General features: G+C 44.6%; 2 protein-coding genes across 5 annotated transcripts in view; one reads left to right on the top strand and one right to left on the bottom strand.

The window, feature by feature from the left end:
- SLC25A53 (solute carrier family 25 member 53) overlaps positions 1 to 1,988 on the bottom strand; it is a 9,882-nt gene extending 7,894 nt beyond the window's left edge. Inside the window, exons 1-3 of one of the 3 annotated variants that reach the window (XM_074391601.1) lie at positions 1,463 to 1,988; positions 1,226 to 1,372; positions 178 to 359 (exon numbers count right to left, since the gene is read on the bottom strand). The gene's annotated coding sequence lies outside the window, so the exon portion shown is untranslated. The remainder of the gene's footprint in view (positions 1 to 177; positions 360 to 1,225; positions 1,373 to 1,462) is intronic. The other 2 variants (XM_074391602.1, XM_003935899.4) reach the window with 2 other exon arrangements.
- A 4-nt stretch (positions 1,989 to 1,992) lies between these two features.
- On the top strand, positions 1,993 to 5,228 carry ZCCHC18 (zinc finger CCHC-type containing 18). Of its 2 annotated transcripts, none has more exons than XM_003945234.4 (2): positions 1,993 to 2,328; positions 3,469 to 5,228. In XM_003945234.4, the coding sequence occupies exon 2, from the start codon at positions 3,587 to 3,589 to the stop codon at positions 4,709 to 4,711; it is 1,125 nt and encodes a 374-aa protein (XP_003945283.2). In that variant the 5' UTR covers positions 1,993 to 2,328; positions 3,469 to 3,586; the 3' UTR covers positions 4,712 to 5,228. The 2 variants fall into 2 exon arrangements, with proteins under 2 accessions (XP_003945283.2, XP_074247701.1); XM_074391600.1 differs by lacking the exon at positions 1,993 to 2,328 and adding an exon at positions 2,343 to 2,499.
- Positions 5,229 to 15,673: the final 10,445 nt, after the last annotated feature.

Below are 15,673 nucleotides of genomic sequence, written 5' to 3'. Positions count from 1 at the left end.
ATCTTGGTGATGCAAATAAGAGGGCGGAAAAGAGAAAGTGAAGTACCTTGGCAGGCTGAAGAAGAAGCTAACAGCAGCCGAAGGGTGTCAGACTGTTTACTTGTTTCTAAGCATCAGAAGTCAAGAACAAGCCCCACAAGAGCCTCCTAGACACGCTGTACATAAAGCAAGTAATACCTGCTCTCTACGCCAGAGAAAAATGGAGCAGTTTTCCAGCCACTGCCTTCACGGTCATTCACTTTGGACAGCCCTGCATGCCGTTTCCATGGAGTTGCTCCTTCTCTGGGGCCAGTGATGCCAAATCCAGCAAAGGAGAAGTCCCCTGAAGAGCTCACAGAAGGGCAACCTAGCAACCTGTCCTTGAGCCAGGAAATGAAAGAGCTATATCAGTGACAGACAGCTGCGGTTTGGGGGTTAGGTTAAATGGGGTTTTATTTCTCATGCGTCTTCTTCAAGCATGACTTGAAGAAGGAAGACCTTATGATAAACTCATTTGAAAATCTACAGAACTGTGGACTCAGAAAAATGTCCGGAGGCCAGATTCTTTGCATACAATTCTAGGAAGGACCTCGGGTCGGAACCTGTGCTCTGGAGTTACATGTCATGACAGACATGCCATGGACAAATACACCAACAGCAGGCCCATTTACTTGTAACCTTCAGCGACACAGGTGGTGTTTAGAACAGTGGTTCACGAATCTCCCTACACCTCAGAATCAACTACAGAACTAGTTAAAACTACAAATCACACTCTTCACCCCTAGTCCTAGTATATTAAAATCCCCCAGGGGGAAGGCCCAGGAATCTGCATTTATTACAAGCTCTCCAAAATGACTCTGAGGCAGCCCACCTTGTCCTCATACTTTGATTGATTAATAGCATGAGTTCTGGATTCAGAGACTAGGTCCAAATTTTGGCTTCACCTTGTAACTTCAGACCAATCATTTTACCTCTCTGAGCCTTGCCTCCTTTGGGTTTGCAAAGGGCTGTAGAAGTCATGTTGCTTTTATAAAACAGGCAGCTTGTCGTGTTTAAAACAAACCAAAAAAAAAGTATTAACAAAAAACGAAAGAAAGAAAAGTGCCAAGAAGAGTTTCCACTTCTGTGCAATGGGCACCATAAAGGCTGCCTCCATTTGCCCTCAGCCCTCTCCCCACTACCTCCTCACCTTCTCCCTCACCACTATCATCACATTGAGACTGCTATTGAGATGGTTTGAGAGTACCTGTGCAAAAATGCTCTCCAGGCAGCACTGCAGGGCAAAGAATTAGCATCTGGAGAGCAACAGAGGGGTGCTAAGTTGGATGCTTCACTCAGGGTGAGATACAGGGCAAGACTCGTAACCTCTCTCTCTTTGGCTCAGTTTCTTCATCTGTGAAATGGAAACAACAGTCCTTGCTCACTAATTCTGTGCAATCCCAAGTTGGTCCTCCCATCCTGGCTTTGGTTTTCCCCCACTAACCCTTAATCTGACAGAATAGAGGAGTGTTGGCGAGGGGCAGTCTTTGAAGTCAGACATGTTGTCTTGGTTGTGAGCTCTCAGCTCTGCACTTCCTAACTGTGCTGTCTGGGTGCTTCAGTCCTTTCCTGTTAAATGGGCACGTTGCTACCTCCTTCACACGGCTGCCGAGAAGAAGATGTCCTTGCAGGCGCATCTGCACACAGAAAGCACACAGGAAACGCTCTTTCCCCACTTCCCCCTATGCAAAGGTGAGGAACTCTCATTGTTCACTTGGTTTCTGTCCCACCTCGTGTTTAAGGCATCCGGTCTCAAAGGCCGGATGACCGCCAAGGTGGAAGGGGATGGGGAGAAGGGAGGCCACGGGGTAGCAGCAAACTCACGGGTGAAAGGGAAATGGGCCCGGTCCGCGCGTCCGACCTGCACTTGACGCCGCGCCGGCTCCCGCGCCTGTCTGCAGCAGCCCCCGCCCGCCGGCTCCCAGCTCGCTACTCTAGCCAGCAGCAGCTCCCGGCCGGAGGCTGCGCGAGGAGGCCTTCCCTTCGCCCCACTGATTGGCCGCGCTGCCCGGCTCGTCACGCTCTCACGCCCTTTTGTTTCGGTGGGCAGAGACTGAAAGCCACCGCGGCTGCCCGGAGGGCCGAACTGGAGGGTGGGCGCAGCCGTGGCTGCCTTGGGAACCGCGCTGCCCCGACTCGGCTACCCCTCGCTGGGCGGTCCTGCGAAGCACTCGCTGGGTCGGGCGCCCGGGGTCGTTTAGCGGCCGCGGAGGCGCCAGCGATCCTGTTCCCCTGCAGAGCTACGGGGACCGGAAGGCGTGGAAACGGCTGTGGACGCGGGAGCACAGGCTGCCCACCAGTGAAGCGCAGGTAAAGAAAGAGCGCGCGATTGCCCTGCGCGGAGAGGGGTCGGGGAAGCGCCGCCCCTGTTTGGAGGATCGGTAACTGCGAGGCAGGGCATGGAGCACTCCCGTGGCCTGGTTGCGCTGAGGAAGGAGTTGTGGTTCACCTGGGTAGGCTTCAGGATTTGCCTGGATTGAGGTGGGCGGCGCTGTTGTTGGGGGTCGGGGGGCGGGTGGTGTTTGGAGAGGTGGCAGGGGGCGGGGGGGGATGATCGGAAGCTGTCTTGAACCCCTGCTGCATCTCCTCATCTCTTCCTGGGAAGGACTAGGGGTGGTGGGAGATGGTCCAATTTCTAGTCTCTCTCCCTGTCACATCATCAAAGCCGAGTCCGAACTTGAATTCTGTGCGGCCGATTGCACAGAGCTGGTAGGCGGACGGTTTTTCCGAGGAAACGTAAGGGGGTCGGGGGGAGGGGGCGGTGCGGGAGGCACTTTGCCTTCTGTTTAGAAGATGGGAGAGGGAGTGTTCCGCCTGGTGACAGTGGAGGCGGTGGAGGGGAAGTATCAGGTTTTCGGATGAGGCTGCTTCCAGTCCTTCGCTTTCTTCCTTTGTGGCCCAGTCTTGAGGCCCTGAGGACTGGGATCTGCGACCCCCAGCGAACAAAAGTCGGCCGTACCCCAGAGGCTAATTTTCTCGTGGCAGGCACCTGTTGAGAGGCTGCAAGTAAAAGAAAGGCGAACGCTAGTTTCCGAGCTCACCTAAGAATCTGAGAAATAACAGGGGAAACGTTGACAAGGGGGTGTGATTGAGATCTGAGGCCATGAGGTTAATGGGTTATTATTACCATAAATCTGTGACACACACCATTTAGCCCTGTTTTGAGGGTCCAGTATCAGCTCTAAACACTATGTCATCTCGAATTAGAAGCAACAGTTTTCACCCCTCCTGGAGTGCAGGCAACAGGGGACAGATGTGGCTCTGAAAAACACCGTACTAGTCCAGGGACACCTGCTAGTTCTGGAATGTCTTAATTGCCAGTCTCCTGCAGGGTATTTTTAAGGCACTGGGCAGATATAAAATGCACTGCAAGGCTACTCAGGAAGATGGAGAATGCTACTGCAGACTGCTTCCCCACAGCCTTATTAACCGTTTTTATTTTCTTTACAGTCCCTCCTGAAATACAAAGCAGGCAAAGCCCAGGATCGTTGCTCTGGAGAATCCTGCTGATAAGGCTTTTCCAAGAAGTGCAAGCATCTTCTATTCAGATACCCTGTCGTCGTCAGTCATGGCTAGCATCATTGCACGTGTGGGGAACAGTTGGAGGCAGAATGCACCTTTGCCACCTTGGGCCCATTCCATGTTGAGGTCTCTGGGGAGGAGTCTCGGTCCTTTAATGGTCAACATGGCAGAGAGAAACATGAAGTTGTTCTCGGGGAGGGTAGTGCCAGCTCACGGGAAAGAAATCTTTGAAAACTGGCTGATCCAAGTCAATGGGGTCCTGCCAGATTGGAGTATGTCTGAGGAGGAAAAACTCAAGCGCCCGATGAAAACCCTTAGGGGCCCTGCCCGGGAGGTCATGCGTTTGCTTCAGGCTGCCAACCCCAACCTAAGTGTAGCAGATTTCTTGCGGGCCATGAAATTGGTGTTTGGGGAGTCTGAAAGCAGTGTGACTGCCCATGGTAAATTTTTTAACACCCTGCAGGCACAAGGGGAGAAAGCTTCTCTTTATGTGATCCGTTTAGAGGTTCAGTTCCAGAATGCTATTCAGGCAGGCATCCTAGCTGAGAAAGATGCAAACCAGACTCGCTTGAAACAGCTTCTTTTAAGCGCTGAGCTGAATAAGGACCTGCGCTTCAGGCTTAAGCATTTTCTCAGGATGTATGCAAATGAGCAGGAGCGGCTTCCCAATTTCCTGGAGTTAATCACGATGATAAGGGAGGATGAGGATTGGGATGATGCGTTTATTAGACGGAAGCGGCCGAAAAGGTCTGAGCCAATAATGGAGAGGGCAGCCAGCCCTGTGGCATTTCAGGGCCCCCAGCCAGTAGCAATCAGCACTGCTGACTGTAACTGCAACGTGACCGAAATAGATGACACCCTGGATGACTCCGATGAGGATGTGGTCCTGGTGGAGTCTCCCGACCTTCTAGTGACACCCATAAGTGCCCCTCCCTTCAGAGGAAGAGCCAGACCTCTGGATCAAGTGCTGGTCATTGATTTCCCCAACAATTCTGGGGCTCAGTCTCTTTCTACCAGTGGTGGTTCTGGATATAAGAAGGATGGTTCTGGGAATATTCATAGAGCCAGGAAGCGAAAATACACAACCCGCTGTTCATATTGTGGTGAAGAGGGCCATTCAAAAGAAACCTGTAACCATGAGAGCAACAAGGCCCGGTTTTTGAGAATCTGATTATCACCCTGAAGGAGTTGACACATACAGAGGAGAGGTCAAAAGAGGTCCCTGGAGAGCACAGTGATGCTTCTGAGCCACAGTAAGGATCTAGACCCAGACCTAAATGAATCCTTAACTGTTTTCAGAGTCTGGTGATGGGAATAACGGGAGTGCGGGGTGGGTTTCTAACTGCATGAATTAATCCACAAAGCAGTTTTCCTTTGGGAAGAAGAGTTCTTGCTTACTAGCACAGTGGAGGGGAATGATGTGATTTCTGTTCCTGCTCCCTTCTCTGCCAGCTTAAGGGTCTATTCTTCATGTGTCTATTTATTTGGTGACTTTATGCTTTTTAATGAAAGGAGCATCTCTTCATTAAATCTTCAAAAATAAAGGAAGATAACAAAAACTAAAGTACAAATTACCTGAAACTCTGCACCCTTTTGTAATCATTGTCAGCCCTTTGGTGAATGTTCTTCCAGACATCTCTCTGTACCTGTGTACCCAGATATATATAAGTAAAGGTGATCAAATATAATTGCTGTCCTATACTGTGTATTTTTTTTCACCAAATAATATATCTTGTGGACTTCTATGTCCATTAATATATATAAACATCTAAGTTCATGTCTCTGTGTAATATTACTTTTAGAAAGATAAAGAAAAATGAAACTATAGAAGCTATGGGGGGGGTCATACCATGAGGAAAGATTTTTATCAACCTCATATATAGGAAAGTAGAAATGAAGCTGAAATGAACTGAATATCTCCCAAACAGCCCCTTAACACAACTGACCTGTCTCCTAGGTCATAGAGCCAATCCCTGCACCCATGAGTTAATAATGTTCCAATGCTTTCTTCTTGAACATGTCATGAAACATCAAATGGGGAACAGGGGTGACAAAAACTGAAAATGGGTATTCCAGAGGCTCCATTCCTGTTTGTATTGGGAAGGGGCAACTACTCCTGCCCGATCTCTTGACCTCAGATTGGAGGATGATAAAAGATGACACGTGACCTCCATCCCTGAGGGTCCCAAGTTTCTTGTAGCTACAGTAGTCGCTATCCTCATGAAGAGATCAAGACTGGCAAGGGACAGGGGAAATGATTTCATTTAAGGCAAGAAGTGGAGTGAAACGAATGCAGACCTGAGGATCTGAGGGAGTTTGCTGGGGAGGGAAGAGGGGGTCCCTGGGCTGAGGAGACAGGACGTGCAGCAGCCAGAGCTGGCACCTCAGAGAAAGGAGCATGGAGCTATGTAGGTGAAGGACAGGACAGGGGAGAGGGGAGGGGCATGACAGCCAGGCTGGAGGGCTCCCATCTACAGTGACAGGTAGACGAGGCCTAGCAGGAACTGCAGACCCACTGGTTTCAAACAGAACCCTGGGCTATGTGGTAGGGGGAGTGGAGGTTGGGATCTAATTAGGCTAGCAGGCTGATGGTGGACAAAAAGATCCAGGCTGAGGCGCCCAAGGAGGAGTAGAAGCCACAAACTGCAAGAAGCCTAATGCAGCCTTCCTGGGGCTGCCAGGCCCAGAATCTGCCTAGGAGTGCTCTCCCTCCAGAATCACCCTCAGCTCTCCTCTTCCCTGGCACCTTTCCCTTGTTCCATCCACATCCCCACAATCCCATTCCTATACCCCTGCTCCATTCATATCCCCACAATTTCATTCCTATCCCCTCTGCTCAATCCACACCCCCACAGTTTCATTCTTATCCCCCCTGCCTCATCCATATCCCCACAACCTAATTCAGATCCCCTCTGCTCCATCTGTATCCCCAGTTTCATTCCTATCCCCCTGGCTCCATCCATATTCTTACAATCTCATTCAGATCCCCCTGCTTCATCCATATCCCCCAAATCCCATTGCTATCCCCACCACTTCATCCATATCCCCACAATCTCATTCAGATCCCGCCTGCTTCATCCATATCCCCGCAATCTTATTCCTATCCCCCTTGCTCCATTCATTTCCCCACAATCTCACTTTACCACCACTCCCCTCCCGTGGAGCCACACTCACCTCTTGGTGGAGGGAGATGGAGGCTTAGCCTCCTGTGCTCTGCCCATCACCACCTCGCATTCCATGATGGCCTTGAGCCTCAGCCTCCTTAATGTTTATGGCCAGTAGACTGGGAGGGCCCTCTGCCTCTGACCCTTTAGCTGACAACTGAGCAGGAGCGAAGTTTCAAGAGGCCCACACTTTGCATCCCTCTGGGACACCTCTGGTCCCTGGTAGCCACCTCCATCTCTCCATAAGCAAAGAGAACCCCACCACCGAGGCAGGAGGCAGCTTATTCAGGCCCCCAAAGCCACAGGGGCCCCCAACACTACCTGGCTCTTACAACCCCTTATTCCTCCCTATCTCTCCCAAAATCTATCCTTGGAGGGGATTTGCCCACTCATCTCTCCCAGATTAGAATCTAGTTCCACTTCCTGCTCACCTTTTCTCAGATTCGCTCTGTAAATGCTATTGAATGATTTATCTAGATATGCTGTCAGAATTTCTTTCTGAAACCAGGTAGAGCGAAAAGAGGAATAAATGCTACACCTACCACCTTTTCACTGGAGTTAGCTTGGAGGTTCAAAATCATTACTTTGAAATCCTGCTCTGTAATTCATCCCCTTTCCTCCCCCCATCATCCTCTCCTCCACTGTGTAAACCTGAAACTGTCTACATTTTTATTTCACCAAAATGATGCAAAAGTGATACTTTTATTCCATTTTGTGTCACGCTGGCTTACCTTTATTTAAGAAGTATGTATTTTCTTTAATTGGAAGACATAGAAGACCTGGGGTGACTACAGGGTTAAGAGGAAGGAGGCTTTTAGAAAATGTTGTGTTCAATATCCTTCATTTATAATTATTGCTTTTCCCTTTCCTTTCTCCCTTCATTCTCATTAGTCACTAAGAGATGAAAATTGCTCTTTTGTCTTGTCAGAAGAAACCAGCCTTTGAATGACCTCCTTTTGCATTATCTCCCTCCTTCTTGATACTATTTTTCCTTGTTTCCATGACACCCGTCTCATGGTTGCCTTCTCCCAGATCTTTTTGATGCCTACTTCTCAGTCTCTTTTGCTGAATATTCTTTCCCTTCCTGATCCTTCCACAATAGCAATAAAAACTAAAATCACTGCAAGTGTGATTTATTCCAAGCTTATTATGTGCCACGCACCCAGTGCCAAGCCTTTAAATGCATTATTGGCTTTTCATAGCAATTCCCTTAAGTATTACTTTCTATTTCTAATTTGCTATTAATTTAATTACTATTAACTGACACGATATTTCAGATGACGAAACAGGCTGGGAAGTTAGGAAACTTACTTAGGGTCATGTGGCTATTTAGTGGTAGAGTCAAGGATAAGACACTAGACTGACTGATCCCAAAGCCTGTGTTCCTTACTTGAGGTAGCCATCATGTGCACAGCATCACATGAGGTAGGCGTTACTATTATATAGAGTTGATACACGAGGAAAGCGAGGTCAACAGACATAATTAGCCAAACGTCATAGCAGCAAGTGGCTTGTGCACCACACACAAGGATGCAGCCTTTAAGGAATACTTGTTTGACACAAGCTTTTTCCACCTTTCTTTCACTTTCTCTCCTTGTTGCAGCTACCCTCCTGCTGCCTGGAAACCATCCCCTCTCCCTTCAGAATTGCATTATCACATTCAGTTCAAGTACCAAGTTTCCAGTCTATGCTTTTGTTACAAATGGTTGTGAATTCAATGTGTGCAAGAGGAGACAGCTGCAACAGTGAGTGGAGGAGAGATACATTGTTCAATTCGTGGTACAGGGGGAACTTCAGTACCTGACTGGAGAAAAAAAGGTCAGTTTCCTTTCTTTCATGACACTAAATATGAATCCTAGATAAATTTGAGAATTAAATGTAGATTTTATGCAATTATGTACGAATTCTTCTTTAATCATATACTTTGTTTTTGTAAAAGGAATTAAAAAAATCAAATGTTCAAAAGCAACCCCTTTTAAAGCTGCAACACAATACATATTAAATCTCTGGGTTGGAGGGAACCTTCTATGGTTAAGAGTAAGGAAAGAAAGTATAAAGGAAAAGATCGTTAATTCAGAAGACAGTGTTAACAGAAATAAAATACCAACAGTAAGCTGAGAAACATTGTCAACAAATATGATGGAAAGGGAGCAGGGATGGCAACAAATAAGAGAAGCAATCATAACAGCAAATCTGTATTTTGTTTAGATAGCTAACATTTCTTAAGGTCTTACAAAGTGCCGGGTATATTCTAAGAGCTCTACATGGCTTTCTACTTCATTTCATTCCCACGACAATCCCTTAGAGAGATCTGAACATCTCCACATTTTAAAACACTCTAATTGTGGTGGGGGGAGATGTGCATAAAATGTAAAAGTGCAGCTTAACAAGTATTATAAAGCAAATCACCATAAAGATCAAGAAACAAAACACACCAGAAATCCAGAAATTCCTGAGTCCCTGCCCAGTCACAACCTCTCTCCTCTCTCTTCTAAAAACAAAACAAAAACACACTCTCATGACAGTTTTGGCTGTTGCTTTCTGACTTTTCTTTATAGCGTTACCACTCAAATATAGATCCCCAAACACTATTGTTTCTTGAGCTTTATATAAATAGAACTATAATGCATATATCCTTCTATATCCAGCTCATTTCCCTTACAATTATGCTTCTGAGATTCAGCCTGGTTGCATGTAGCATTGGTTCCTCATTCTCAGTGTTGTGTTACAGCTTTCCATTCTATGACTTTGCAAGAAATTATTTATCATTTTACTGTCAATGGACATTTGGGTTATTTCCAGTTTGGGACAATTATGAAAAATGTTGCTACGAACATGTGTTTAATGTCTCCTGGTACATATATGCACACACAAGGTATATATGTAGGAGAGGAATTGCTGGCTTATAGATTACGCACATTTTCAGTTTCACTAGATACCACAGAAGTACATACCACAGTTATACCAATTCCCACTTCTACCATCAGTGTTTGAGAGTTCCTGTTGCTCCACATCCTCACAAACACTTGACACTGTCAACAAAGCTTCGTAAGTTTTGCTTGAGGTTTTGTACATCTATTATTACATTTAGTTCAAGGTACTTGATTGTATATGCTACTATAAATTAAATATTGGTTTAAATTTCATTTTCTAAGTGCACGTTGATGTTATATAGAAATATAACTGGTCTTTTGATGTTGATATTGTATACTGACTTTGCTAATCTCTCTCAATAATTCTAGATTTTTATCTGAAGCTTCCTTAGAATTTTCTGCATACACAAGCATATCATCTGCAAATGATGGCAGTTTTATTTATTCTTTACCAATCCATATACATTTCTTTTTCTTACCTTACTGCATTGACTGGGACCTAGAGTACAAGAAGTGGTGAGAAGAGATATTATTCTCTTATTCCTATTTTACCATAAGTTTTTAAAATAATCAATGGATGATGAATTTAATGAAATGCTTTTTCTGTATCTATTAAGATGCTGGAGAGGATGTGGAGAAATAGGAACACTTTTACACTGTTGGTGGGAATGTAAATTAATTCAACCATTGTGGAAGACAGTGTGGCGATTCCTCAAGGACTTAAAAATAGAAATCCCATTTGACCCAGCAATCCCATTACTGGGTATATATCCAAAGGATTATAAATCATTCTACTACAAGGACACGTGCACACGAATGTTCATTGCAGCACTGTTTACAATAGCAAAGACCTGGAACCAACCCAAATGCCCAACGATGATAGACTGGATAGGGAAAATGTGGTACATATACACCATGGAATATTATGCAGCCATCAAAAACGATGAGTTCACGTCCTTTATAGGGACATGGATGAACCTGGAAACCATCATTCTCAGCAAACTGACACAAGAGCAGAAAATCAAACACCGTATATTCTCGCTCATAGGCGGGTGTTGAACAATGAGAACACATGGACACAGGGAGGGGAGCACTACACACTGGGGTCTGTTGGGGGGAAATGGGGGAGGGGCGGGGGGTGGGGAGGTGGGAAGAGATAGCATGGGGAGAAATGACAGATACAGGTGAGGGGACGGAAGGCAGCAAAGCACACTGCCATGTGTGTACCTATGCAACAATCTTGCATGTTCATCACATGTACCCCAAAACCTAAAATGCAATAAAAAAAAAAAAAAAAAAAGATTATCATATACTTTTCCCCCATTTATTAGTTAAAATGTTAAATTACACTGTTTGGTTTTCCAATAATAAACCAACCAGCCATTCCTGGAATAAACAAGATTTGGTCCTGATTTATTACAATTGTTATATATGGCTGGAATCAATTTGCTAATATTTTGTTTAGGATTTTTAGATATATGTCTGTAAGAGAGATTCACCTGTAATTTTCCTTTCTGTATAATGTCTTTATGAGATTTTGGTATCAAAGATTTGCTGGCTTCCTAAAACTAGTTGAGGAAAACAATTCTCCTTTGGCTTTCTTCATTTAAAAACCAGGGAACTGACCAGGCGTGGTGGCTCACTCCTGTAATCCCAGCACTTTGGAAGGCCGAGGCAGGTGGATCACCTGAGGTCAGGAGTTCCACACCAGCCTGGCCAACCTGGTGAAACACCATCTCCACTATAAATATGAAACATTAGCTGGGTATGGTGGTGGGCATCTGTAATCCTAGCTAGTTGGGAGGCTGAGGCAGGAGAATCGCTTGAACCTGGAAGGCAGATGTTGCAGTGAGCTGAGATCACACCATTGCACTCCAGCCTGTGCAACAAGAGCGAAACTCTGTCTCAAAAAAAAAAAAAAAACAAAACAAACAAACAAACAAAAACAAAAACAAAAAAAAAACAGGCAACTGAGGTCCAAGGTGTTTAGATTATTTTTCATAACTGCATTAAATCCAATTATTTACTTGTATCCATGATTTATTAAGCCAGCATCTTTAGTCAGTCATTATCTTGTTTCCATTGTTTCACTGTTATAAACTCACTCAGAACAGCATCCTTATTCACATACAGGTTTGCACATGTGAACAATTATTTCCTGAGGATACATTCCCGGAAGTGACATTGCTGAAACAAGCACTATGTTTCACAGAAACCAGAGCAGAAGGAGAGGTGCCCTTTTGGCACATCCTACTTTAGTAGCTCTGGCTCACATTCAGGGCCCTTCCTCAACTCTTAATTTGGTGGGAATACCCTTTAACTCTGAGCTACTAGAGACTTTAATACTTAATAATATTTAAAGGTCAAGTCAGCTCTAAGAAACTCCCCAAATTAAGTTTTCAAATCATTTGGCAGGAGGAGGGGGTTGTTTTAATATTTTCGATGGAGCTTTTCAAACCCACACAAAATTATAGAAATTGAGATGAATCCCCATGTAACCATCACCCAGCTTCAAGAATTATCAATATGTTACATAACTTGTCTCATCTATAATCCCCCACATTCTGATGAAGTATTTTAAAGCAATTACTAGACATCACATCAAATGTTACGATTCTTCTATATTCTTTTGTTTGCTTGTTTGATAGAGATGGCAATTGCACTCTGTTGCCCAGGCTGGTCTTGAACTCCTGGCCTCAAGTGATACTACCTCCTTGATCTCCCAAAGTGCTGGGATTACAGGTGTGAATCACCAGACCTGGCCTGATTCTTCTGTATTCTACCCATAGTTCTATCTCCCCTTTTTGTTCCAAAATTTTTATTGGGGTAAAAGTTACATAAAATTCACCATTTGCTTTAGGAGGCTGAGGCAGGTGGATCACAAGGTCAGGAGTTCGAGACCAGTCTGGTCAACATAGTAAAACCCTGTCTACTAAAAATACAAAAAATTAGCCTGGGTATGGTGGTGTGTGCCTGTAATCCCAGCTACTCTGGAGGCTGAGGCAGGAGAATTACATGAACCTGGGAGGCAGAGGTTGCAGTGAGCCTAGATCGCACCATTGCACTCCAGCCCAGGTGACAGTGTGAGACTCCATCTCAAAAAACTAACAAACAAATTCACCATTTGACCATTTTAAAGTGTACAATTCAGTGGCATTTAGCACATATTCCAAATATTTTTATTTGGTGCATTTCTTTATTCTGAGTCCATTTCTCCAGAGGTTTATTAGTTTTTTGTATAAATTTACTTTTAGTTTAGCTGATTTTTCTAATATTTCTCTTTCATTATTTTCTATTCTTCATTAGATCCTCCCTTCTACCTTACCTAAATTATATTGGACATTTACTACATACATTTTCAGTCTTCTTTTTTATAAATACATACACTTTGGCCTTAACTTTTTTTTTTTGAGTTGCATTCTACAAGCTTGGCTGAAAAACAGATTTTTCATGATCATTCAGTTCTACATGTTGTATTACCAATTTCTGTGGTATTTCATGCCATTTCCCAAATTTACACGTTCAATCCTGACCTCTTCTGTGAACTCCAGATTCATACAACCCATTTTTTACTCCCCACATCCACTTGGAATTATAATAGGCAACTAAAACTAAATGGAATCATAACAGCTCATGAAAACCTGTTCCTCCTGTAGTTTCCTCTCTTTCAGTGAATGGCACCATCATTTACCAATTGTTCAATCAAATCTCAAGATGGGTGTTGCCTCTGAACTCTCCTTCACCATCCATGTCAGTAAGTCCCATTGTTCTACCTCCAGAATAGTTCTTGCATTGATCCACCTCTTTGCATTTCCTTTGTCACCACCCTAGTGTGAGCCATGATAACCTCTCACCTGGACTTTTTTTTTTTTTTTTTGAGACTGAGTCTTGCTCTATTGCCCAGGCTGGAGTGCAGTGGCACGATCTTGGCTCACTGCAATCTCTGCCTCCCTGGTTCAATAGATTCTCATGCCTCAGTCTCCCAAGTAGCTGGGATTACAGGTGCCCACCACCATGCCCAGCTAATTTTTGTATTTTTAGTAGAGATGGGGTTTTAGCATATTGGCCAGGCTGGTCTCGAACTTCTGACATCAGGTGATCTGCTCACCTCAGCCTCCCAACATGCTAGGATTACAGGCAAGAGCCACCGCTTCTAGCCTTCACCTGGACTATTATTGCTAACTGATATAGTAAAGTCTATTCTCTTCCATCCTTGACTTTAGATATGGCTAATCTGCCTGACCACAGGTACTTGAGTACTTCCCCACCGCCTGGAAGTAGCTGCAATGCTGAAAGAACAACCTCTCCCTATAAGATGTCTGCTGATTTCCTCTTTCTTCAGTGTCCAGGGAGTGATGCTGGGGAAACATGTATCTGGGCGACCTGAAGATTCTCAGACATCATTTCTGAAGTGTAGAAATGGAAGAGGTTCTAACTACAATGAGGCCAACTGCCTGGGAAGGTTTGCTCCCAAAACACTGGGCAGAAGTGAGCCCTCCAAACCTGGCACACCTTTGAGAACAGAGGTAACCAATGATCACAGCAATACTGTTTATTCTCAGTAGATGCAGACACTTCTCTGGCTGAAGACCAACAGAATAATTGAGTCTCAGGATTGATAAAGGCTTCTGTAAACCTCCAGATCCACAACCCCAACCACTTTCCCTTCACCCTGGCTGAATACCACATCTTGAGGCAATCAACTACTAAAAGGCTGCTCACACTTTCTTTTTCTGTAATGAGACTACATTACCCCTCTTTTTATTTGGCTACCCTAAATTCTCCTTTTATAGGGATACAACACCCCTCAATGACTTATTAATGAAAAAGAAGATAATCACAAATTCAGTTTCAACAAGCAGGACATTTTGCTATACTGTACCAACTAAGCCATCTTCCTCAATCCAGCTCCTGGAAGTCTGAGAGGAAATACCTCTCAGAGCAGGGACTGAAGGAAATATATTTTTATTCCAATCTGAATACTGTACTTTGTATAAAAGTGGCTGGTCAGGTTACCTGTGGAATGGTTGGGTGGTTGGATGAGAAGAGGGATATGATTTGGGCATGGCTGAACCTTTGGCTCCTTTTCCTCAAAGGAGGAAAGGAATTTTGTCAAGGTAGGTAACCTCTCTGCTTCAGCTTCCTCATTGGTAAAATGGAGACAATAACAGGAAGTCCCTTGCATGGTTGTGGTTAGAATTAAATGAATGAACACTTGCAGAGTTTTTTAAAGAGTGCCTGGTGCAATGCAAGTACTGTGCTGTAGAATGCCATCATAACGACACCAATTGTTTCTCTCCAAACTCTCTGAGCACCCTTGTAGATGAATTACCTAAACCCTCCCTCCCAGACTCTTCACAGAGAATTTCATTAGTAAGTAGACTTCGGCTACTTTCTCCCATGTGAAGGGGAAAATAATATAATCCCTTTAATTGAGCTAACCAAATTAAATTCTCTCAGAGCAGAAACTGCCCTTGCATGAAGAACACACCTGCAGGGCTGCTTGCTTAGTTGGGGAGGTGAGTGAGGCTCTCTGGACCCACCTTAGATGGCCTGGGTCTAAAGAAAGAGAGTAGCTCAAATTCTCCACAGAAGAAGAACTCAGAAACTTTGGAGGATGGGAGCTGGTAAGCCAAAGAAGTGAGGAAGTCCAAGGGTCAGGCAGGAAGCTCAATGGAAGAGAAATTGTCCTACTGTTATTCTGTGTACTTTCCTGATTGGTTAATTTTTTAAACTTTTTACCCCCTTTTTTATTATACTCTAATTTCTGAGATACATGTGCAGAATGTGCAGGTTTGTAGCACAAACCTGTATACCTACGTAGATGGTGGTTTGCTGCACCCATCAACCCATCATCTACATTAGGTATTTCTCCTAATGCTATCCCTCCCCGGACCCCCAACCCCCAAAAGACCCCGGTGTGTGATGTTCCCCTCCCTGTGCCCATGCATTCTCATTGTTCAACTCCTACTTATTAGTGAAAACATGTGGTGTTTGGTTTTCTGTGCCTGTGTTGGTTTGCCAGGAATGATGGTTTCCAGATTCATCCATGTCCCTGTAAAGGACATGAACTCATCCTTTTTTATTGCTGCATAG

The sequence above is a fragment of the Saimiri boliviensis genome, chromosome X, assembly GCF_048565385.1.
Source record: "Saimiri boliviensis isolate mSaiBol1 chromosome X, mSaiBol1.pri, whole genome shotgun sequence".
NCBI lineage: Eukaryota > Metazoa > Chordata > Mammalia > Primates > Cebidae > Saimiri > Saimiri boliviensis.
Note: the sequence above shows the minus strand (reverse complement) of the source record. Positions and strands in the feature narration are given on the sequence as shown.